We start from the raw sequence: 19,391 nt of genomic DNA, 5'->3' as shown, positions 1-19,391 counted from the left end.
TGAGGAAACTCGGCTTCCTCACAGAAACATGGCATGTGGGCCCCGGTCCCCCCTGACGCATACTTATCATGTAGCTAACAGTCCCCAAACAGTCTGTTTTGTGTTTAAAATGTCACTTTCTTTCTAGAAACCGAGGACTCTGAGTCCCGTTGAGTTTTCAGCTGTTTTTTCGCTCACTCCACTGAGCATGCACAGCCGTGGCAGCCATGCTGTACGGCACCTCCGCACTGCGCATGCGGCGTTGCCATTGCCGCCATTCCGTACAGCGCGGGCAGTCCCAGGTGCCGCTGCCGCCAGCCCCGCCCGCACCGCATGACTGCAGCCCAGCGCACTCTCAGATCCTAATTCGCCGGTGCTGCCCGCGCCTCCTGCACGGCGTCGCCACCCTGCTCCCGCGCAGATCCGCCATTACCGCCGGCGGCGCCGCCTCATTCCGCATGCGCAGCGCCTCACGCGCCGTTTCCCGCCACCTCGCGCACCGCCCGTTCCCCCTCGCGCGCATGCGGGGAGCGGCGCCCCCTGGCGGCCCGGCCTGCGCCGCCGTCCCGTCGTGCCCCGCGCTCCCCACACAAAGGACGCGCTGGGAAATGGCGGCGGCCGCGGCCTCGCAAAACGCCCCCGGGAAAATGGAGCCGCCCCCGGCGGCGGCCGCGGCGGCAGCGGCGGCTCCGCCAGCGCCCAACGGGGCGGCCGGCGCGGGGGGGCCGCCCCCTAAGAGGTAGGAGGGCCGTGAGGGGCCGCGCTGCCGGTGGGGCCGAGGGGCCGCGTGCGGCCTCCCCGCTCCTGGGCCCGGCCTGCGGGCAGCGGGACGGACCGGGGCTCACGAGGGGTCCCGGAGAGGTCGATACCGGTGCGGGGCCGCTCCTGGCTCTGCGGCCGCTGCTCCCTCCGGGCACGCCTTGGGATCCCGGGCGGGGCCGTCCCGAAGGCGCCTCCGGGGCTCCCGCAGCGCTCTGGGCCCGGTCCCGGCGGGCAGCGAGCTCTGGGGTCACCCCTCATCCCTTGGGGTCCCCCCTCATCCCCTGGGATCCCCCCTCATCCCCTGGGGTCACCCCTCATCCCCTGGGATCTCCCTCATCCCCTGGGGTCACCCCATCCCCTCAGGAAAAGCTGCTGCTGAGTTCTGGCGGAGTTTGGGCCTCCCTGGGCGGAGCAGGCTGTGCCAGCGTGGGGATGTTTAAGTTCATTACTTTCTGTGCTCTCAGTAAGTTGGAAGAACTCTGTTGCTCTCAGCACCCTCCTCATCCTGCTGCTCCCTTTTGTGTTTCTTTTTGGAGGTAATTTACGTGTGAGGGGATTTAGGAGCGCAAACACCTCGAGGGTGAGAGTTTAAGGTGGTGCTGGGGAGGTGTTGCACAATCCCTCGGTAAAACGTTAGAGAAATTCAAACCAGAATCAGCAGCGCTGCAGTTCCGGCTCTGTAAACGTGGGGATTAAGAGCACAAAAAGCCTCTGCTGCTTCTCACTTCCTCGTGTTGATGCTCGATGGAAATTCCACAGTTGGCAAAGCCGGTTTTGGTACCAAATGCACTGAATAGAAAGGACTTCTCTCCCTCAGGGCGTTTTTGTGCTCGGTTTCATGGCAGGGTGATAAAAATCAGGTTGAACCTGGTGTGCTGTGATTCCTGCTGCAGACTCGAGCTTGGATTTGTGTTTCCCGGGAGCAGGAACAGCTTTCCAAGTGTCCCTTTAGGGGAAAAAGATCCATATTTATTTTTTTTTCCATTGGAGAACAGTCAGACTGTGCTTTGGGCAATAAAATACTGACAGACACGATTTCATTGACTGTGCAGCTTGTGCCAGGCAGGGGCAGAGACAGGGACAGGGAAGGGTGTTCCCACCCTGGATTCTGTTCCCACCACTCCTGGGAACGTGGAATCTGCAGTTTGTCTGCATGAGCAGCCAGTTAATTCCTGGGAGTATAAATAAAGATATCTCTCTGCTGTGATTTTTGGTTTTCCTCACCCTGTTACATTTGGGATGCCTCCAGGGAATTTGTTTGTGTCTGCAGGTGCAGTTCTGTTTGGAATGTCCAGCTCCACGTGGCAGAGCTCTCATTTCCACAGGGATAACACCAACACTCCCCTGGCCTTGGGGAAATCCAGTTTAAGAAATAACAACTAAAATCTGAGTGCAGCTTTTAACACAGCTACATTTTGTGTGATTTCATCAACCAAACAGAAAGGAAGGTGGAAAAAGAATTGTCCTATTTCAAGTCTTAATTTTGGAGTTCTAATTATTTCATTAATAAGCTTTAAAAAAGTTCAGTGAGAGAAAGACTGGAAAATTTCCATTGTTGTGTTTGGAGAAGCTTTGGCTGCTGGATGATAGAAGCAGGGAGAATAGAAATATTATCAAAAGAAACCTTCAGAGGCCTCGACATTCTTAATTTCCTTTTTCCCTGCAGGCTGTTGTGTGTGTTCAGGGATTGAAATGGTCCTGAAGGGGTTTCCTGGGATTTCTGACCTGGAATTTGCAGGGCTGCACAGGTGCTAGGTTGGGAAAAGCTCAGAGCAGAGAGATTGTAGAAACTTCAGCTTTCTTATCTGATGTGTTCTGAATTCCTCTCAGGATATGTTGCTACATCTTCTCCAGCAGCACTGAGTGAGCAAGGAGATTAATTGGATTAGTGAAGGGAATTATGTAAGGCTGAGGCTGAAACTTCTTGTTCCCTTGGTTTGATTTTTTTCCTTTCAAGATGGGCTGTGCTAAGGTCCCTTCCCACCCAGACTGCTCAGGGTCCAGTGCTGCAGCTCTGGTCTTGTTCCCTCTGTGTCCTTTCCCATCCAAACTCCTCTGGTTTTGTTCCCTCTGTGTCCTGTCCCATCCAAACTCCTCTGGTTTTGTTCCCTCTGTGTCCTTTCCCATCCAAACTCCTCTGGTTTTGTTCCCTCTGTGTTCTTTATCACCCAGACTGCTCAGGGGTTCAGTGCTGCAGCTCTGGGGTTGCTGCCCCTGCTCCATCCCCAGCAGCTCCCAGGGGTCTCTGGTTTTGTTCCCTCTGTGTTGCTGCCCCTGCTCCATCCCCAGCAGCTCCCAGGGGTCTCTGGTTTCTCTCTGGGGTTGCTGCCCCTGCTCCATCCCCAGCAGCTCCCAGGGGTCTCTGGTTTTGTTCCCTCTGTGTTGCTGCCCCTGCTCCATCCCCAGCAGCTCACAGGGGTCTCTCCTTGCAGCGAAGGCGAGCGCCCGACCCCCAATGAGAAGAAGAAGGAGAAGGGGATGAAGAGGGGAGGGAATCGCTTCGAGCCCTACGCCAACCCCGCCAAGAGGTACCGAGCCTTCATCACCAACATCCCCTTCGACGTCAAGTGGCAGTCCCTGAAGGACCTGGTCAAAGAGAAAGGTAAAGTGCAGCTCAGGTGGAGAGGCTGTGCTGTGCTCCAGCCCTGCCTGGCTCTCTCTGCAGCTCAGCACTCACCTCTGGGTGCTCGTGGCCACACCACTTTGGGAAGGCTCTTCCCGAAGCCTCCTGGGTGTTGCACAACCTCTTCCCTGGCAGCCTTCCAGGGGATGCTTCCTGTGGCATGCAGCTGATAGAGCCTCATCCCAGGATTAGCAGTGTTTTCCTTAGGGACCCAACCCCAGGATTGCAGCAGATTTTAGCTTTGAAGTGCAGCAGAACTTTCTGAAGCATTTTAATGTTTTTTGGGCATTCTGGTGTGTGGATATCTAGTGGTGTCCCCAGACTCGCAGGGCTTTGGGCTGGCTTCAAGAGCCATTCTGCCATTGGTTGCAGTTCAATGTGTTGAAGGGTGACCTGCAAACTCAGGTTGGTGCTTTGGCATGTGCTGCAGCGGAATCAGGGCTTTGGAAATCAGGTTTGTGGTGCTCCCCCTTCCACAATTCCCTTTAATTCCCATGTGGATGGGAGCTGCCTTGGCTGACCTAATGCCTTCATCTCTTGAGGAAGATGAAGGGATTGAGCTGAGTACTCAGGTAGTGACAAGTCTAAAGTAGTGTCATTTCTTCAGGCTGGTGCCCAGCTTTCTAGTTTTCAAGTCACCTTGGAAGTGCAGTGGAGTCGAAAGAAAATCCTTGGCTTCTCCAGCCTTAAAATGTCTAAACTGAGTTCAGAGTAACAGCACAACATTTCTGTGGGGCACTTCTGGAGCCAGGGTCATGGGCAGTGGTCATTGTGCTGGAGCTGGGCAAGGACTGACAGCTCAGGTGTTTGAGGTGTGGCCTCAAGAAGGGGAAAACAAAGTTCCAGAGGGTTTCAATTGTTTGTCTTCGGTGGCAGAAGGGAACAGAGTCTGTGGAGCAGCCGTGGGGACTGGGAGCTCCCCTAATGAGGGGCTCTTTGAGAGGCAGCAGTGGTTTTGTGCCATGGCAGCAGTGTCAGCCTCAAGGGCTGCTTGAGCAGAGCCTGGTTATGGATGGAGCCCTCAGTGCCCCGGGGCTGCCCCAGAGCCGCTGGTGTTCCGGGTGTGGAGGTGTCCAAGTCTCTGTGCTGTGCTGGATCCTGTTCCCAGTGTCTGCTGGTTTCTCTCCAGTTCCCGTGGATGGCAGAGGCCGGGCTGGGATTGTTTCCTGCCGGGCTGTTCAGCTGCTCATTCCAGCAGATGCTCCTGAGGGAACATTGGAGCCTTTTCCTTCTGGCTGCAGGGCTTGTCCTGCTAAAACTGGGATCATTCCCGGGGTTTGGCACTGCTGGTGAATCCAACAGTTTGGATTTGCTGTGGAGATGTTCTGGACTTCTCCCAAGCTGCTGCTCTGAGCTGTGCTCAGTCCTTGGCCCGAGGCAGAGCAGTTCCAAGCCCCAGGAACTCCGACCCCTTGGAATTCTTGCTTCGGAAGCGTAAGAACGCCAGGCCAAACGTCCCAGGCTCTGGGAGCAGGTGGAATTCTGTGCCCAAGGGGAAACCCTGGGTGTGTGAGGGCTCTGCAGGGCTGCTGTAGCAGCAGGAGCTCAGCTCGGGGCTGTTCCTGCAGCCTGGGAGTGGCCAGGCTGCTCCAGGTGCCACCTCTGTGTCTCTCCCCACGCCGTGGCTCGGGCATCGCAGTGGATTGGTGGCAGAAACTCAATTACAGGTATGCAGTGGGAACCTTGGTAATGCAATGAAGAGATGTTCTTGTTTGGAACTCCCTGCTTTTGCTGGCAGACACGAGGTGTTACCTTAGTGCAGAGTCCCCAGGATTTGGTCCCAGTGTGGAGTTCTGGGGGGCCATGGAGGGAGGGATGGGGAAGGATTGTGCTGCTCTGCCCTTGGCCTGTTCCCCCTTCCATTTGCTGAAGTCTCTGATGAGTTGCTCTGTTTCCCTTGGGCTTTCACCATCTTTCCAAGGAATCTCAGCCCTTCCTGGCTGCAGGGAGTTTTACACTCCCTCTGCTGCCCGAGCTCTTCAAGAGCCTAAATCACTTTGTCTGGTTATTTCTCACAAAAGGGAAGTTTCCCTTCCCCATCTGTGACAGAACTGCTGACTGCTGTCTCTGCTTTGGGAAGGTTTCCCTTCTCCCTTTTTCAGCCAAAGCTTTGCCTATGTAAAACTTGCTCCTCTTCTCTCCCCTGTAACTTTTCAGGGGTTGTCTGTCCCAAGCTTTTACCTGTAAATGAGGGAGGAGCTGTGGCCAGCTCTGCTTTGCCTCATGTTGCAAATGTGAAGCTTCCTGATCCTCTTGGATCACTGGTTCTTCAGAAGATGAGGAGACATCCAGCCAGTTTGGGGTTTTCCTTCCATATTTAGTATTTACTTTAGGCCCTGGAGGCCGAGGAATAACTGCTACAAAGCATTTCCCCTGTCCCAGTTCTGTGCTTGCTCCCAGTTCCCTCTGCAACTTTCACACCTCTCAGAGCTCTTTGGCTTGCCACAAACTGTTAAAATCAAATTGCCCAGGCTAAAGTTGTTATTTCTGTCTGAGCTTGTTCTGGGGAGTTCCCAGATATGTCTTGAGGGCCTCAGGTCACCCTGAGAATCCTGACCTGAGCTTCCTGGACAGGCCCTGCAGAGTATTGGAGTTCTGCTGGAGCAGCCCACCTTGAACATTGGCATTTTCCTTACTGATCAAAGTGATGCCAAGTTTTAAAGAGGATTAAAAATAGTGGCTGTGACAAATAGCACTGAAGCTTCCTTCAGTTTGGATTTCTGCTTATTGCAGTAAATTCTGCTCCAGTCTCTTGGTTTGGGAAAAAGCTGCATTTCCAAACTTTAGCTGTGAGGTTCAAATAAATCCATAAATCAGTCTCCTCTACATTAAGTCTTAAAGACACCATGGGGAACATGTTCCTTAATTGAACCTGCAGTGCCTTGGAGCCAGTGTCTTTGGGAAGTTCCCTCCCTTGAGAAGCTCCTGAAGTAACAGTTCTTGTGCTTGGATGAAGTTTCTCCACTTGTGGCACTGGGATGTTCCCTGTCAGAATCCAGCTGTGCTCTGGCACAAGGGAACCCTGCCAGGGTCACTGGGCATTTATCCTGGTCTAGCACATGGATATCTGCTCCTGGTACCTTTCCGTGGCATCCTGTGCTTTGGCATCTAGAAAAACACCCCAAAACTCCAATTAAAATGTGACCCAGCCTAGCTTCTTAAAAAAAGGTTTCCTTTGCCAGCTGCAGGCAATGTTCTCCTGGCAGAGGGGTTGGGTTGGCTCCTCTCACACATTTTAAGGTGAAATCAAAGCATTTTTGTGGCAGTGGTTGTGGGCTCTGTCTTGGCTCAGAGCTGTTGCAGTGGGGGTGTCATTCCCCCCTCCTGCTGTTCTGAAATTGGGCTCTTTAGGAAGTTCAGGTGTCCTTCAGAGCAAAGCAGCTACTTCAGGCTGGATATTTGGATTTTCATGTATCTGTAAGGCTCCAACAGGAAGCTCTGAGCAAAATTGGCACAGACTCCACTTTCCAAGGGATTCCTGGAGATCTTGTGCTTCAGAGTCAGGGATTGGTCACACGAGCAGATGTTCAACGGTATTGGATATCCTCAAGCTTGGCAAACTCCTTTGGGAGCTGTTTGTGAGGAGCTGTAGGTGGGAGAGGAGAGCCCTTGCTCTGGGGAGTGCCAGCCCTGGAAGCTGTGGCTCAGAGAGGCTTTGGAGTGGAGCTCAGCTGGGCAGAGCTGGTGACTCCTGCCCCAGGTGAGGTTGGACCCTGGCTGCTGCTGTTGAGCTGGACGGCGACAGAACCTCGGGCAGTGCTGAGCCCCCAGGACTCCCTGGGAGCATCCCTCTGGTGGGAGCTCAGAGGGATTACAGCTGGAATTCCTTCTTAGGCTTGATCCCAACGTGGATCCAGCTGCTGGAGCTGTGGGGGTAATGGACACTCCTGGAGTCCCTTTCAGAGGGACTTGCCAGCCTTTTCCAGCCTCAGACATTGTCTTCCCAAAAGCAGGAGTGGATCAGAGCTGTTCATGCTGTTCTCTGCCTGGAATGCTCTTACTGCTAAATTATTGTTTAAAATAAGAAATGGAGATTACAAATCAGTGGTTTCATTAAGCATTCCTCTTTTTTTTTATTTCCAGCTTCAAGAGAGCCCTTCCAGGCTGTCAGTTTTTCACAGTGTCCTGTAAATTGCTGGCCTTGGGGAGGTCAGGCTGAGCACCTCCCTCTGTGCCTGGCAGAGTCCTGTGAAACCCCAGCTCCTTGCTCCAGTTCAACTGTTCATACTCAACTGGCTCGTGGTTTCCCACAAATTAAACATTCCACTGTCCTGATGATGCAGCTTGGAGTCCTTCCTCCTGCTTTAAATTTAAACCCTAGGACTTCTAAAACCAGAAATGAAAAAACATTTTTTGAAAAGTGTTTATTCCATTCTTCTGTATGCCAGTCCCTTCAAAGGCAGCAGCCATTTGGGTAGTTGCATTCTGGAGGTCCCTGCCAGGGTTATTTGGTCCTAGAGAGGCAATCCCAATGCTGTGAGGAAAGGTGGAGTTTTCCATGAACTGCCTTTTGCTGTTGACAGTTTTGTCTTGAGAGCAAATATGGCAGATTTGAATGCTAAAATAGAATTTATTGTGGCTTAAGAAAAACCTGTTAAAATGAACAGCAGGCAGGCAGTGATCTCTTGATCTGTTGGTTCAGTGTGACTCCTTTTTTAGTTTTGAAATCCTGACAAAAACAAGTCACTTGAAATTCTGGATTATGGAGCCAGGACTGCATCCTGTGGGAAGTGAAGGAAACTTGTTCCTGCAGCCTTTCCCATGGGTTTGGATTGCCTCAGGTAACGAGTGGGCACTAAAGATCCAGGGAACTGTGGAAATTTGTCTTTTGAGGTGGAGGAAAACCAAGAACATATTGAAGTGCTTGAAGCCTTTACTGCATACCTGTAATTGTCCAGTTTTGTGGTCTAGAGAACATGGAGTGTTTCTGGGCTTTCTTATAAGGCAGAGGCTCCATACACGGTTGTTGATTGTTCTAAATTCCCATTGTTTTCTTGGCTTTTCTCCCTTGGTATCTGTGTCGTCTGGAATCTGATTTGTAGTTGGTGAGGTAACATACGTGGAGCTCTTAATGGACGCTGAAGGAAAGTCAAGGGTAAGTGTTTGAGAGTTTCTTTGTGGATTTTCTACCTGAAATGTTTCTGTGTGCTGGACAGGAGGCCAGGGAGGCTCCGAGTGTGTGGATGTGCAGTGGCTCTAGGGCAGGAGTGCCGTGGGATGGGAGGAGGTGGGGTGGGCTCTGCAGGCAGGAGCTGTTCCCCGCGTGCCGGTGGCGTTGGCCGTGTGACCCTGGAGCCCAGCAGGCAGGACAGGGCTCTGGAATGTTCCTGTGCTTTGGAAGAGTCACTTGAGTGGTTGGCTGAGTTTGGAAGGGCCAGGGTGCAACAGCAGGTGCTGCAAACTCCACTTCCTGGGCCAGTAGAGAGAGAGGGAAATTCCTAAATGTAATCGTTCAGTGCCTTCATGGGCCTTGAGCCCAGGGTCAGGGAAGACAAGAGGAGCACTCCTGAGTGTCCTGAAGGATGTGGATGTGTAGGGTGAGAGTGTGGAGGGTTTTGCTGTATGCCAGGGAAGAGCAGGTCACAGGAAGCGTGTGGCATTTCTTGGAGAGTCGGGATTTAGTGTTTGTTACAAGCTCAGAGACCCCAGGTTAATCCTGTTAAGGCATGAGAAGTTATGGAATTCCCACTATTGGAGGCTTGCCTGTGTAAGGTTACATTTATTTTCGCTGGTAGGGCTTAACTGATGTGATTTGGCTTTAATAATAAAATAGTTGTGTGTGATTTGGGCTTTCACTGACTTTATTTCTTCTCTCTTCCTTCCTCCCTGTGACTGCCCTGGGGAATCGCCTCGCCAGGGATGCGCGTAAGTTCACTCTGAAATTTTTACCAGAAATCCAGGGAGGCTTCTTCAAACAAAACCTGAGCTGTGTTGTGTCCCCACAGGGTGGTTGAGTTCAAGATGGAGGAGAGCATGAAGAAGGCTGCTGAAGTTCTGAACAAACACAGTCTTGGTGGGAGACCCCTGAAAGTGAAAGAAGTAAGGAGGGGATCTGTTCTGGCAGAGGGAGAAGGGGAAGGGGGAGTTCTTGTTAAGGGTTTAGGGCTGACTCAGAGGATCATGGACAGAAAGCAGGACTTGAATAGGATAAAAAACCCCAGTCAGCCTTTTTCTAATGGTTTTAACCACTGCTGAACTTGTGATTATCAAGACTAAATTTGATGTGAGGACAAAGCAGGAGTTTGGCTTTAATTGCAGTTCCTTTGTTAATGATTTGACAAAGAAACCTCCATGTTTGTTCTTTACAAGCTTCCCTTTGAATTCTGCATCAGAGTGAATGGATTCCACCAACAATTCCATAGAATCAGCTTTTTCCTGGAATACCTCAAAGATGTGTTTCCATTTTAATGGCTTTGCTACTGACAGCCAGCCCTGGGAGTTCATTGCAAACCCTCTCCAGTGGCACTGGGGCTTTATCAGGGTTTGGAACAGGTGTAACAGAGGTTTGCTCTTGGTGTTAATGATGGATAAACACCTTGAGAACCAGGGAAATGCCTGGAGAGGAATAACTCCAATAATAAAGGTGTTTGCAGGCAACCCTGACAAGGGAAGAGATGCCAATCTTGACTCCATGTTTCAGAAGGCTGATTTATTATTTTATGATACATATTATATTAAAATGGTATATTAAAACTATACTAAAAGGGTAGAAGAAAGGATTTCATCAGAAGGCAAGAAAGGAATAGAGAATAAAATCTTGTGACTGCTCACAGCCTTGACTCGGGTGGCTGTCACTGGTCATCAAGTAAAAACAATTTCACATGCTGGGTAAACAATTCTCCAAATCACATTCCAAAACATGGAGAAGCTGAAACTTCCCAGCTTCTCAGGAGAAAAGATCCTAATGAAAAGATTTTTCATAAAATACGTCTGTGACATAAAGGTATCATTTAAATGATAAAAGGGTGCTGGGTGTTGGCTAAAATAAAATAATTTGACAATGAAAGGGAGGCAGTTGGCTGGGAATGCTTAGGGAGCAGATATCCTGGGATAAAGGGAAACTCCTGTGTGTGCCTGCTGGAGCCCTGGCACTGACAGTGGTGATGGGGATCTGATCTGAGTGTTTGTGTTTGTGTCCCCCAGGACCCCGACGGGGAGCACGCCAGGAGGGCCATGCAGAAGGTGATGGCAGCAGGAGGGATGGGCATCGGGCCCGGCCCTGGCGGCCCTGGCATGATCAACATCCCCCCCAGCATCCTGAACAACCCCAACATCCCCAACGAGATCATCCACGCCCTGCAGGCCGGCCGCCTCGGCAGCACCGTCTTCGTGGCCAACGTGAGTGCTGGGCACCCCCTGCTGCAGGTCCTGCATGGGAGCCTCTCAGCTGGGGCCAATTGAGGCAGGAAAAGCCTTGGCAATGCCAGGAAAAGCTCCTCTGTGTCCTGTTGATTCTCTGTGCAAAGGAGGTTCTCAGTTAAGGTGTAGCACGGTGTCTGTTAATTGGGATTTTTTGAACAAACCTGTGTACTTTAATTGAATTTTATCTCAGCTCTCTGACAGCTTCAATGCCAACAGCAGGCAAGGACAGGAGCCCACTAAAGCTGTTTTCTCTCTTGCATTTCCAACGCTGCCCTGTTTTCCAGCTGGACTACAAGGTGGGCTGGAAGAAGCTGAAGGAGGTGTTCAGCATGGCTGGGGTGGTGGTGAGGGCAGACATCCTGGAGGACAAGGACGGCAAGAGCCGCGGCATCGGCACCGTCACCTTCGAGCAGGCCATCGAGGCCGTGCAGGCCATCTGTATCCTTGGCAGCAGCCTGGGAATGGGCCAGGGAACCTGGGGACACAGCAGGGCACAGGGGGAGTTGTATTCCAAAGGGGGATGTTGCCATGGCAGGGAAGGTCAAGTTGTAGGGGATGGAAAATGGAGTTTTGTCGCTCTTTTGCTTTTCCTTCTTGAAGGAGTTGTTGCGGTTTGCTCAGGATCTTCAGCAAAGGAAATTCCCTTTCCTACGTGGATAAATGTACTTCTATCTCAGATGAGTTTCTGTCTCTAGGTTGTAATTAGCATTAAAATGCAATAGTCTGGAAAGGGAAAAGGTCCCTGTGCCAAGGCACATGGAGCTGGTGTTTTCCTGTTCCCTTTCACTGGCCAAGCAATGATTTGCCACCTAGAAACCAAACAGCAATAAAATTCCAAATATTACTCTGTCAGCTCCTGGTTATGATATGGATAGGAAGAAAATACTCCCTCTTTCCTTTCCCAAAGTTCTGTGTAAGTGTGAATTCCCTTCTGCACTGCACCCATTAAACCTTGTGTGAGCCAGACTTGGGCAGAGGATTTGCTGGCATGGCACACTTCAGGATGTGGTGTTGCTCTGGAACTTCTCCCTGTTTTCAATGGATAAAGTGACTGAGAAAACACTTAAACACTTGAGCTGGCTTAGAGTTATGTTTTGTATCTCTTTGTGAACTTAATCTTACCCAGAAATGTGGTTTTATAATTTTTCTAATTTCAAAAAGCCTTTTTTTGGAATGTTCAGTGTATTTGGATTTCAAGGCTTTTTAGTTTTGGAGAAGGCAGAAGGATTTGAGATAATCTGTGAATGATAACTGAGGAGATGAGATGTTCTGAGGGGTTTTTGTGCTCCCTGTCAGAGCCCTCAGGGTGTGAACAATGATCCTTAACAACCCCCAGCCATGTTCAATGGGCAGCTGCTCTTTGACAGACCCATGCACGTCAAAATGGTGAGGACAGCCCCATTCCCACTGACCTGGCAATGCCCTCCTGCTCTGGGGGGAGTTTGTGGTTCCCAGGATAGATCAAAATCCAGAGGGGGGAAATGTGTGATTTGCCTGTTGCCTACTGGATTGATGCAATCAGGGAAGGTTAATTCAGATTATTTTGCTAAAAGACAAATCAAAACTACGGTCAAGACTGCTTTAACTGGAAATTTCTGTATTTTAATTCGAAGTTTGAAGAATCAGGAGATAATTTCCTGCTTTCCTTGCCAGCTTTAACGTGTTGAATTCCTTTTAGGATGAACGAGCCTTCCCCAAGGGAGATTTCTTCCCTCCAGAGCGACCCCAACAACTCCCTCGTAAGTGTCCCCTGCATGATTCAACATCTTCTGCTTTTTATTTGGCTGTTCAGCACCTGGGAACCAGTCCCAGCCCCAGTAAAACTCTGGTTCAGACTGGAAAACTGGGATCCAAATTCCTGAATAATTTCAGAAAGGGGAATAGTGAAGAAGAGCTGCTCAGTGATTTTTTGGATACTTCTTTCAGCTCATGGCCAGAAGCTTGTCTTAAAACATTCACCTTCTCAAGGCTTCCAGAGCTCTCCATTGCAATTCCAAGATCCCAGTGCCTTCCATTAATAGTGGGATTTAATGGAAATACAGTGAATCAGCACCTCCTTCTGTGGGATGGTGCTCTGGGAATGGAATGTTCTCCCTTAAATTGGAAGGGCTGAATTCAGGACCTGGGAGCCTTCCAGGCCTTCACATTTCCAAAGGAGATCTTATCAATGTATTAAATATGGAAAGAAGAGGGAACCAGGCTCTTCTTGGAGCTGCGGGATGCAGAAAGCATCGACCAAAACCCAGGAGATGAAAATTCAGAATAATTGGCTGCCCCAAGCTGCTCCTTCCAACTTGGAATTTGAATGAACTAAAAGATCAAGTCCAAACCAGCAGTGGAAATCCACAGGCTCCACGTGGATGTAAGGAAACATTCCTGGGAGGGTGACTGGGTTGCTCAGAGCTCCTGAGGAGTCTCCATCCCTGGGAATACCCAAAGCTGTGGATGTGACCTGGGCTGAGCTGAGGCCCTCCAGAGGCCCCTCCCAACCTCGGCCATGCTGGGATCAGATACTGGAACACTGAAGAGAAGAGTTGGGACTGGAAGAGCTGGAGGCTGAGTTGGTTCAAATGCAGCTAAATTGGGGCTGTTGGTGGAATTTGAATTGTCCTGAGCAGCCTGGGCTGTGGAAGGGCAGGGGCTGGCAGTGGATGAGCCTTAAGGTCCCTTCCAACCCAAACCAGTCTGGCATTCTGGGATTCTCTCTCTGAATTCACACAGATGCTGTTTTCTTCCTGGCAACCAGACCCGTTTTGTGCTGCTAAATTGCCCATTATTAATGATCATTAATTAGTCCCTCCCTAGTGCAGCTCTCAGTGCCTGTCAAGGCCCTCCTCAGCAGCAGTGTCACTGTAAGGATGTTCCTCTCTTCAGGACAAGGTCATTGGGTTCCAGTTGCATTACCTTGGTGTGAAACTCCCTAAATCCCTCTGGAAGCCTGGATTTTGGCCTTTACTGGGGCGGGGAAGGGGGAGACCTTGTGCTGTTTTAAAACAAGATTCAACACTCCTGTGTTCAGTGCTGAGCTGGAAACGAGGGAATCCTGCAGGCAGAGGATGCCATGAGCTGGTGTTTGTGCCAAGCAGAGAACTTTCTTCCTGCTTCAGGAAAAAAAACAAAAAAAAAAAAAAAAAGGACTTTTTCTTCTTTCTTTGGGCTGGGGAATCCTTAAGGCAGGTTGAGCTCCATGCCTGGGAGTGCCTGTTGTGTTTGCTCAGAGAGAGGCTGGCTGTGTGCTCCAATTCCATCGGTGGCTGTCAGTGACCCATGGGTGCTTCAGTTCTCCCCTGCAAGGGGCCTGAGAACTGTGCCCAGCTTTAGGGATCTTCTCCCAAATTGCCCACTCCACCCTCCTCAGATGAGGGCTTTGCCCAAATGAAGCAGTGTTCTAGCCAGTTATTTTTCAGGAGTCAGCTCCAAACCAAGTTTTCTCAGCAGTAAGATGGAAATTTAAATATAAAACCAAATAATTGGAGATAGTTTTTAGCCTATTTCAAGACACATCTACTCTTGATTTATTCCACACTTCCCTGCTTTCAGTACACACCCCACAGGGGGGACACAGCAAGCTTTTTTTGGAGAATGAAAGTCAATTACTTAAGAAATAAAACTTGCTGTTTTGTCAAACTATGGAAAGAAGGCTTTTTTGATATCTGAATATTTCCTTCAGATGGTCTTGGTGGTATTGGCATGGGATTAGGACCTGGAGGTCAACCTATTGATGCAAATCATTTAAACAAAGGCATGGGAATGGGCAACATGGGACCTGGAGGTAAGAAGATTACTCCTATGCTTTTGTTTCATGAGAGCTTTGAGCTGTGTAGAAGGTAGATAGCTTTGTTTGCCTCCCCAAAAAGTTGGTAGTTTCTTAGGAATGTTAAAGCCAAATGAGTTTTTTTTTTTTTTGTTCAGCTTGATAATGGAAACTTGAATTTAACCAACTGCTCCATTTTTATTTTTTATTTTTTTCACTGTGGTCAAGACACAGCTCTCATTTTCTGACTCTTGAGCATGAGCAGCAGACACTGCAAAGATCCATGAAACTCCAAACCATCTCTCACTTTTAACACCTCTAGTGGGCTTGCAAATCTTTGGTGAGGATCTCTTGAAATAGCACAAGTTTCAAAGAGCCACCTAAAAAGTAGCACACACTCAGCTTTCCATGTCGAAATGCCAGTGGGTTTTTCCCCTTTGCTGCTTGATTTTCTGAGCAGGAATGTTGAAATCTCCTCAGACTTATCCCATGTAAGCTCTTCAGCCCAAGCCATGGATGTGTTGTGTGGTTTGAGTTCTGCAGCCTTTGGCTGGAATTTCTTGGGTGACACCTGCTATATAAAGCTTTCTCTTTTATTTTGAGGAATGGGAATGGAAGGCATGGGCTTTGGAATGAATAAAATGGGAGGTAAGCTGTGGTTCTTGATCTGTTCATAGCTTGGCCTTTGTGCAAGTCCTGCAGACTGAGCTGTGTGTGTGTGTGGCAGGAATTGGTGTGCTGGGCAATCATCCCCAATTCAGCGAGAATTTGCTCCTTTTTGGGTATCCAAACTGCTGCAGGTGTGTGGGGAGGGTGGGTCCATCCCATAAAACATGGCCTGTGCTTCCTTAGCTCAGGAGATCTGCAAGTGTCATCCCTGGGGTTTGGAACTGGATCCCCAATATCCCGACCCAAACCTCTCTGTGATTCCATGGTTTTTATAACGCTGTGCCCAAATCCTGACCCTTTTTTGGGAGTTGTGTGGGAACGTTGTGTGGCAGCAGCTGCTGGCTGTGCAGTGTGGAATGCCCTGCTGAAGAAGCCCCAAATGTGTTTTTCAGGCATGGAAGGTCCCTTTGGTGGCATGGAGAACATCGGCCGCTTCCCCGGCGGGATGAACATGGGCAGGATGAGCGGTAGGCGCGGCCTCGGTGTGTCCTGCTGCCTTCCCTGGGAAGGCTCCCTCTTGCCAAAAACCTCTTCTCAGTTTTATGGGAATAACTTGGGCTTTTTCCAGTTGTGTCCCCAAGTCCCTCGTGGTTTCTGAGCTGCACAAAGCCAGTGATTTATTGATGGGACCTTGCAAGGTTTATTCAGAAATATTCTGGCTCTCTCCAGAGCCTCTCGTGTGTTTGGGGTAAATCCTGCTTTTCCTTGGGGCTTTGGGCTCCTGAAGCCATGACAGAATGATCAGGACAAAATCATAAAAACCTTGCTGTGCTGTGAATCTTCAAGATGATTCCTTTGGTAAAATGTTCTCTTGGGGCCATAAAACCCCCTGCAAACTTCTGCGCTTCCTCTTTGCAGAGATGGATCGAGCCATGGGAGGGGGATTTGAGAGGGAGTTTGGAAGAAATGAGATGGGAATGTCCCGGAGTTTTGGAGAGACCCTGGAGAGGGGAATAGGTGAGTGCAGTGTGTGAAATCCATTTCCTGCCTGTTTTTCATCCCTGAAATGCTCACAAAAATTATGGGGGTGTTACAGATAAAAAAAAAAAAGCAGATTTTAGATTTGCTGTAGGAATTTGCTGTCTGGTTTTTAAGTGCTGCAGGGAAGTTGTTAATTTTTGTCAGTGAAAACAAAATCCTACTTCTGCTGCCTGTGTCACATTTAACTTCCAAACATGTTCCCTGGAAATACTGAACAGTCTCAGTAATGAAACTGCAGAATTTCTGGAGCAAAGCTGAACCCAAACATCTCTGAGCAGGCAGAGCTCCTCCATCAACTTCCAGATTTAATTTGGTTTAATGACCAAATCACAACATTTCAGAATCAAGGCAACCATTCCCTATGTCCTATCCGTCCATGCCTTGACCCCAGTCCCTCTCCAGCTCTCCTGGAGCACCTTCAAGCCCTGGACAGGGCTCTGAGCTCTCCCTGGAGCCTTTTCCTCTCCATGTGAGCACTCCCAGAGCTCCAGAGGGGCTCCAGCCCTGGGAGCAGCTCTGGGGTCTCCTCTGGGCTCTCTCCAGCAGCTCCATGTCCTTATTTTGGGGTCCCAGGGCTGGGTTCTCTCCAGCAGCTCCATGTCCTTATTTTGGGGTCCCAGGGCTGGGGCAGCTCCGCAGGGCGGTCTGAGCTGAGCCTCCGAGTTTGCCTCCCCCTGCAGGCGCAGAGCCCTGGCCTGGGGGAGCTCTGAGCGATGGGAGTTGATGCCAGCAGAGCGAGGAGCCCTCAGGTCTGTGTGTGCCCGCCCTGCTGATGCTGTCTGTGCTGTGTTGCAGGTGGTGGCAACGCCAGCATTCCCGGCATCGAGAGGATGGCCCCCGGCATCGAGCGCATGGGCTCGGGCATCGAGCGGCTCCCGGCCGGGATGGGGCACGGCATGGAGCGGGTGGGCTCGGACATAGACAGGATGGGGCTGGTGCTGGACCGCATGGGCTCCAACGTGGAGCGCATGGGCTCGGGCATGGAGCGCATGGCGCCGCTGGGCATCGACCACCTGGCGCCCAACCTGGAGCGCATGGGGCCGGGCATGGAGCGCATGGGGCCGGGCATGGAGCGCATGGGCTCCGGCATCGGCTTCGGCATCGAGCGCATGGGCGCCGCCATCGAGCGCGTGGGCGGCGCCATGGACAGGATGGGCTCGGGCGTGGAGCGCATGGGGGCGGGCATGGATAGGATGGGCATCGGCCTGGAGCGCATGGTGCCCGCCGGCATGGGCACGGGCATGGGGCAGGTGATAGAGAGGATGCCCGCGGGGCTGGAGCGCATCGGGGGCCCGCCCATGGACAGGATCGGGATAGAGAGGATGGGAGCCGCCCCCATGGACAGGATGGGCCTGGAGCGCATCGGGGCCACCAACATGGAGAGGATGGGGCCGCCCATGGGGCAGGGCATGGGGGCAGGCATGGAGCGCATGGGGCTGCCCATGGGCAGCAACTTCGAGCGGCCCATGGACATGGAGCGGGGCAACTTCGCAGGGAATTTTGCAGGGTCCCTGGGAGGAGCCGGAGGCCCCGCGCCCGGCGTGGCCCGGAAAGCCTGTCAGATATTTGTGAGAAATGTGAGTGCCCCTTCTTCCTTCTCCTTTTTGTGCTGACCCCTTCTCCCACTCCTGCCTGTTTCCCACCCCTGGCAATCATTGTCACTGATGTGTTGATGTCCCAATGTCTGATACTGGATGCTGCCACTCTCTGGGGACAGCTGGAGCCATTTCCTTACCAGGAGAGCTCCTGGCTGACCGTGATCCATGGTTTTATGGCAGTGGCTGTTCTGGGATAGATTCTGTTTTTGGGGAGCTGGGGGTGCCTGGAGGTCATTCAATAGAGCATCAGTAATGGTTTAATTCTCTCTTCCCACAGCTACCTTTTGATTTTACATGGAAAATGCTGAAAGATAAATTCAATGAATGTGGTGAGTTATTTTCCTCACTCTGAGGAGTTAATATAAATAACCTCCCAGAGCTCTGAGTGCCAAAGGCAGGGTGGGAAACAGTCCTTGGTGTGGGGAACGGGGACTGGATGGAGAGTGCCAAAGCCACGATGGGGAGGTGGAGAATTGGGATTGGATGGAGAGTGCCAAAGCCAGGACAGGGAACAATCCTTGGGGTGGAGAATGGGGACTGGATGGAGAGTGTCAAAGCCAAGGTGGGGAGCAGTCCTTGGGGTGGAGAATGGGGACTGGATGGAGAGTGCCAAAGCCAAAGATGGGGAGCAGTCCTTGAGGGACTCGGGATTAGATGGAGAGTGCCAAAGCCAAGATGGGGAGCAGTCCTTTGGGTAGGGAATTGGGATGGGATGGAGAGTGGATGGAGGATGCCAAAGCCAGGACGGGGAGCAGTCCTTGAGGGAATTGGGATTGGATGGAGAGTGCCAAAGCCAGGACAGGGAGCAGTCCTTGGGGTGGGCAAGGGGGACTGGATGCAGCATGGCTGACCCTGCTGTGCCCACAGGCCACGTGCTCTATGCTGACATCAAGATGGAGAACGGCAAGTCCAAGGGCTGCGGCGTGGTGCGCTTCGAGTCGCCCGAGGTGGCGGAGCGCGCGTGCCGCATGATGAACGGGCTGCAGCTGCGCGGCCGTGAGATCGACGTGCGGATCGACCGCAACGCCTAGGCCCCGCTGCAGGGCTGCAATGCTGCAGGGCTGCAATGCTGCAGGGCTGTGCAGCTGCAGGGCTGCACCGCTGCAGGGCTGCATTGCTGCAGGGCCGCACCTCTGCCCTGCATCGCTGCACCACCGCGCCACTGCAGGGCTGCCCCACACCTCTGCAGGGCTGCGCTGCACCTCTGCGGGGCTGCACCTTTGCCCTGCGCCGCTGCCCCGCACCTCCTCCTCTGACTGGATGTAAAGCTGTTCAGCCTGACCCGGTTGCTTTCTGGAGTAATTTTAAGTCCTTTTTTTAACCGAGGGAGCCCCGTTTTACTGGTTTTTTGCATTGGAACTGCCATGTGCACAATCTTTTTTTGTAGTTGTGGCATTTCGTTGACCTGACAGATGTAAACAGTCTGACTTTGATAATAAATGCCAGTTCAGTATTTCAGTTGCAGCATCCTTTACTCTGCTTAAAATCCCTGCCAGCTCAGCTAGGTAAACTCCACTTTGCCAAAACAATCCAGTGTTCCTCTTGATTTCTGTCAGAATCTCTTTAAGATGTGTCCAAGGGTGCAGGATCTTCCCTCTCCTCTGTCCCACCTAATCCATGGGCACCCCCAGGTCAAGGTTTTTCTCTAGTGGCAATGTTGGTT

General features: G+C 51.4%; 2 protein-coding genes across 5 annotated transcripts; both read left to right on the top strand.

Moving 5' to 3' along the window:
• Positions 1–422: 422 nt before the first annotated feature.
• On the top strand, positions 423–8,622 carry LOC139602240 (heterogeneous nuclear ribonucleoprotein M-like). Its single transcript, XM_071451896.1, has 3 exons — positions 423–718; positions 3,174–3,343; positions 8,407–8,622. The coding sequence occupies exons 1-3, from the start codon at positions 438–440 to the stop codon at positions 8,469–8,471; spliced, it is 516 nt and encodes a 171-aa protein (XP_071307997.1). The 5' UTR covers positions 423–437; the 3' UTR covers positions 8,472–8,622.
• A 471-nt stretch (positions 8,623–9,093) lies between these two features.
• Positions 9,094–19,186, top strand: LOC139602231 (heterogeneous nuclear ribonucleoprotein M-like). 4 transcript variants are annotated; one of them, XM_071451880.1, is made up of 13 exons: positions 9,094–9,229; positions 9,310–9,403; positions 10,508–10,702; positions 11,011–11,164; positions 12,063–12,112; positions 12,405–12,465; positions 14,397–14,498; positions 15,084–15,128; positions 15,542–15,616; positions 16,008–16,106; positions 16,926–17,707; positions 18,006–18,057; positions 18,596–19,186. In XM_071451880.1, exons 2-13 carry the CDS (start codon positions 9,326–9,328, stop codon positions 18,757–18,759), a joined length of 1,857 nt encoding a protein of 618 aa, XP_071307981.1. In that variant the 5' UTR covers positions 9,094–9,229; positions 9,310–9,325; the 3' UTR covers positions 18,760–19,186. The 4 variants fall into 4 exon arrangements, with proteins under 4 accessions (XP_071307981.1, XP_071307980.1, XP_071307984.1 ...); XM_071451879.1 differs by having other exon boundaries at positions 15,542–15,631; XM_071451883.1 differs by lacking the exon at positions 14,397–14,498.
• Positions 19,187–19,391: the final 205 nt, after the last annotated feature.

This window comes from Agelaius tricolor, unplaced genomic scaffold (genome assembly GCF_023055355.1).
Source record: "Agelaius tricolor isolate 1412-34295 unplaced genomic scaffold, bAgeTri1.0.p SCAF_33, whole genome shotgun sequence".
NCBI lineage: Eukaryota > Metazoa > Chordata > Aves > Passeriformes > Icteridae > Agelaius > Agelaius tricolor.
Note: the sequence above shows the minus strand (reverse complement) of the source record. Positions and strands in the feature narration are given on the sequence as shown.

What these genes read in the sequence shown, in the direction of transcription:
- LOC139602240 (XM_071451896.1), top strand. Translation starts at nt 438, where the DNA reads ATGCGCAGCGCCTCACGCGCCGTTTCCCGCCACCTCGCGCACCGCCCG. An exon ending in GGGGGGCCGCCCCCTAAGAG is followed by an intron (nt 719 to 3,173) that starts GTAGGAGGGCCG and finishes CTCTCCTTGCAG; the next exon opens with CGAAGGCGAGCGCCCGACCC. An exon ending in GGACCTGGTCAAAGAGAAAG is followed by an intron (nt 3,344 to 8,406) that starts GTAAAGTGCAGC and finishes TCTGATTTGTAG; the next exon opens with TTGGTGAGGTAACATACGTG.
- LOC139602231 (XM_071451879.1), top strand. Translation starts at nt 9,326, where the DNA reads ATGGAGGAGAGCATGAAGAAGGCTGCTGAAGTTCTGAACAAACACAGT. An exon ending in CGAGGCCGTGCAGGCCATCT is followed by an intron (nt 11,165 to 12,062) that starts GTATCCTTGGCA and finishes AACAACCCCCAG; the next exon opens with CCATGTTCAATGGGCAGCTG. An exon ending in AGATAAATTCAATGAATGTG is followed by an intron (nt 18,058 to 18,595) that starts GTGAGTTATTTT and finishes CTGTGCCCACAG; the next exon opens with GCCACGTGCTCTATGCTGAC.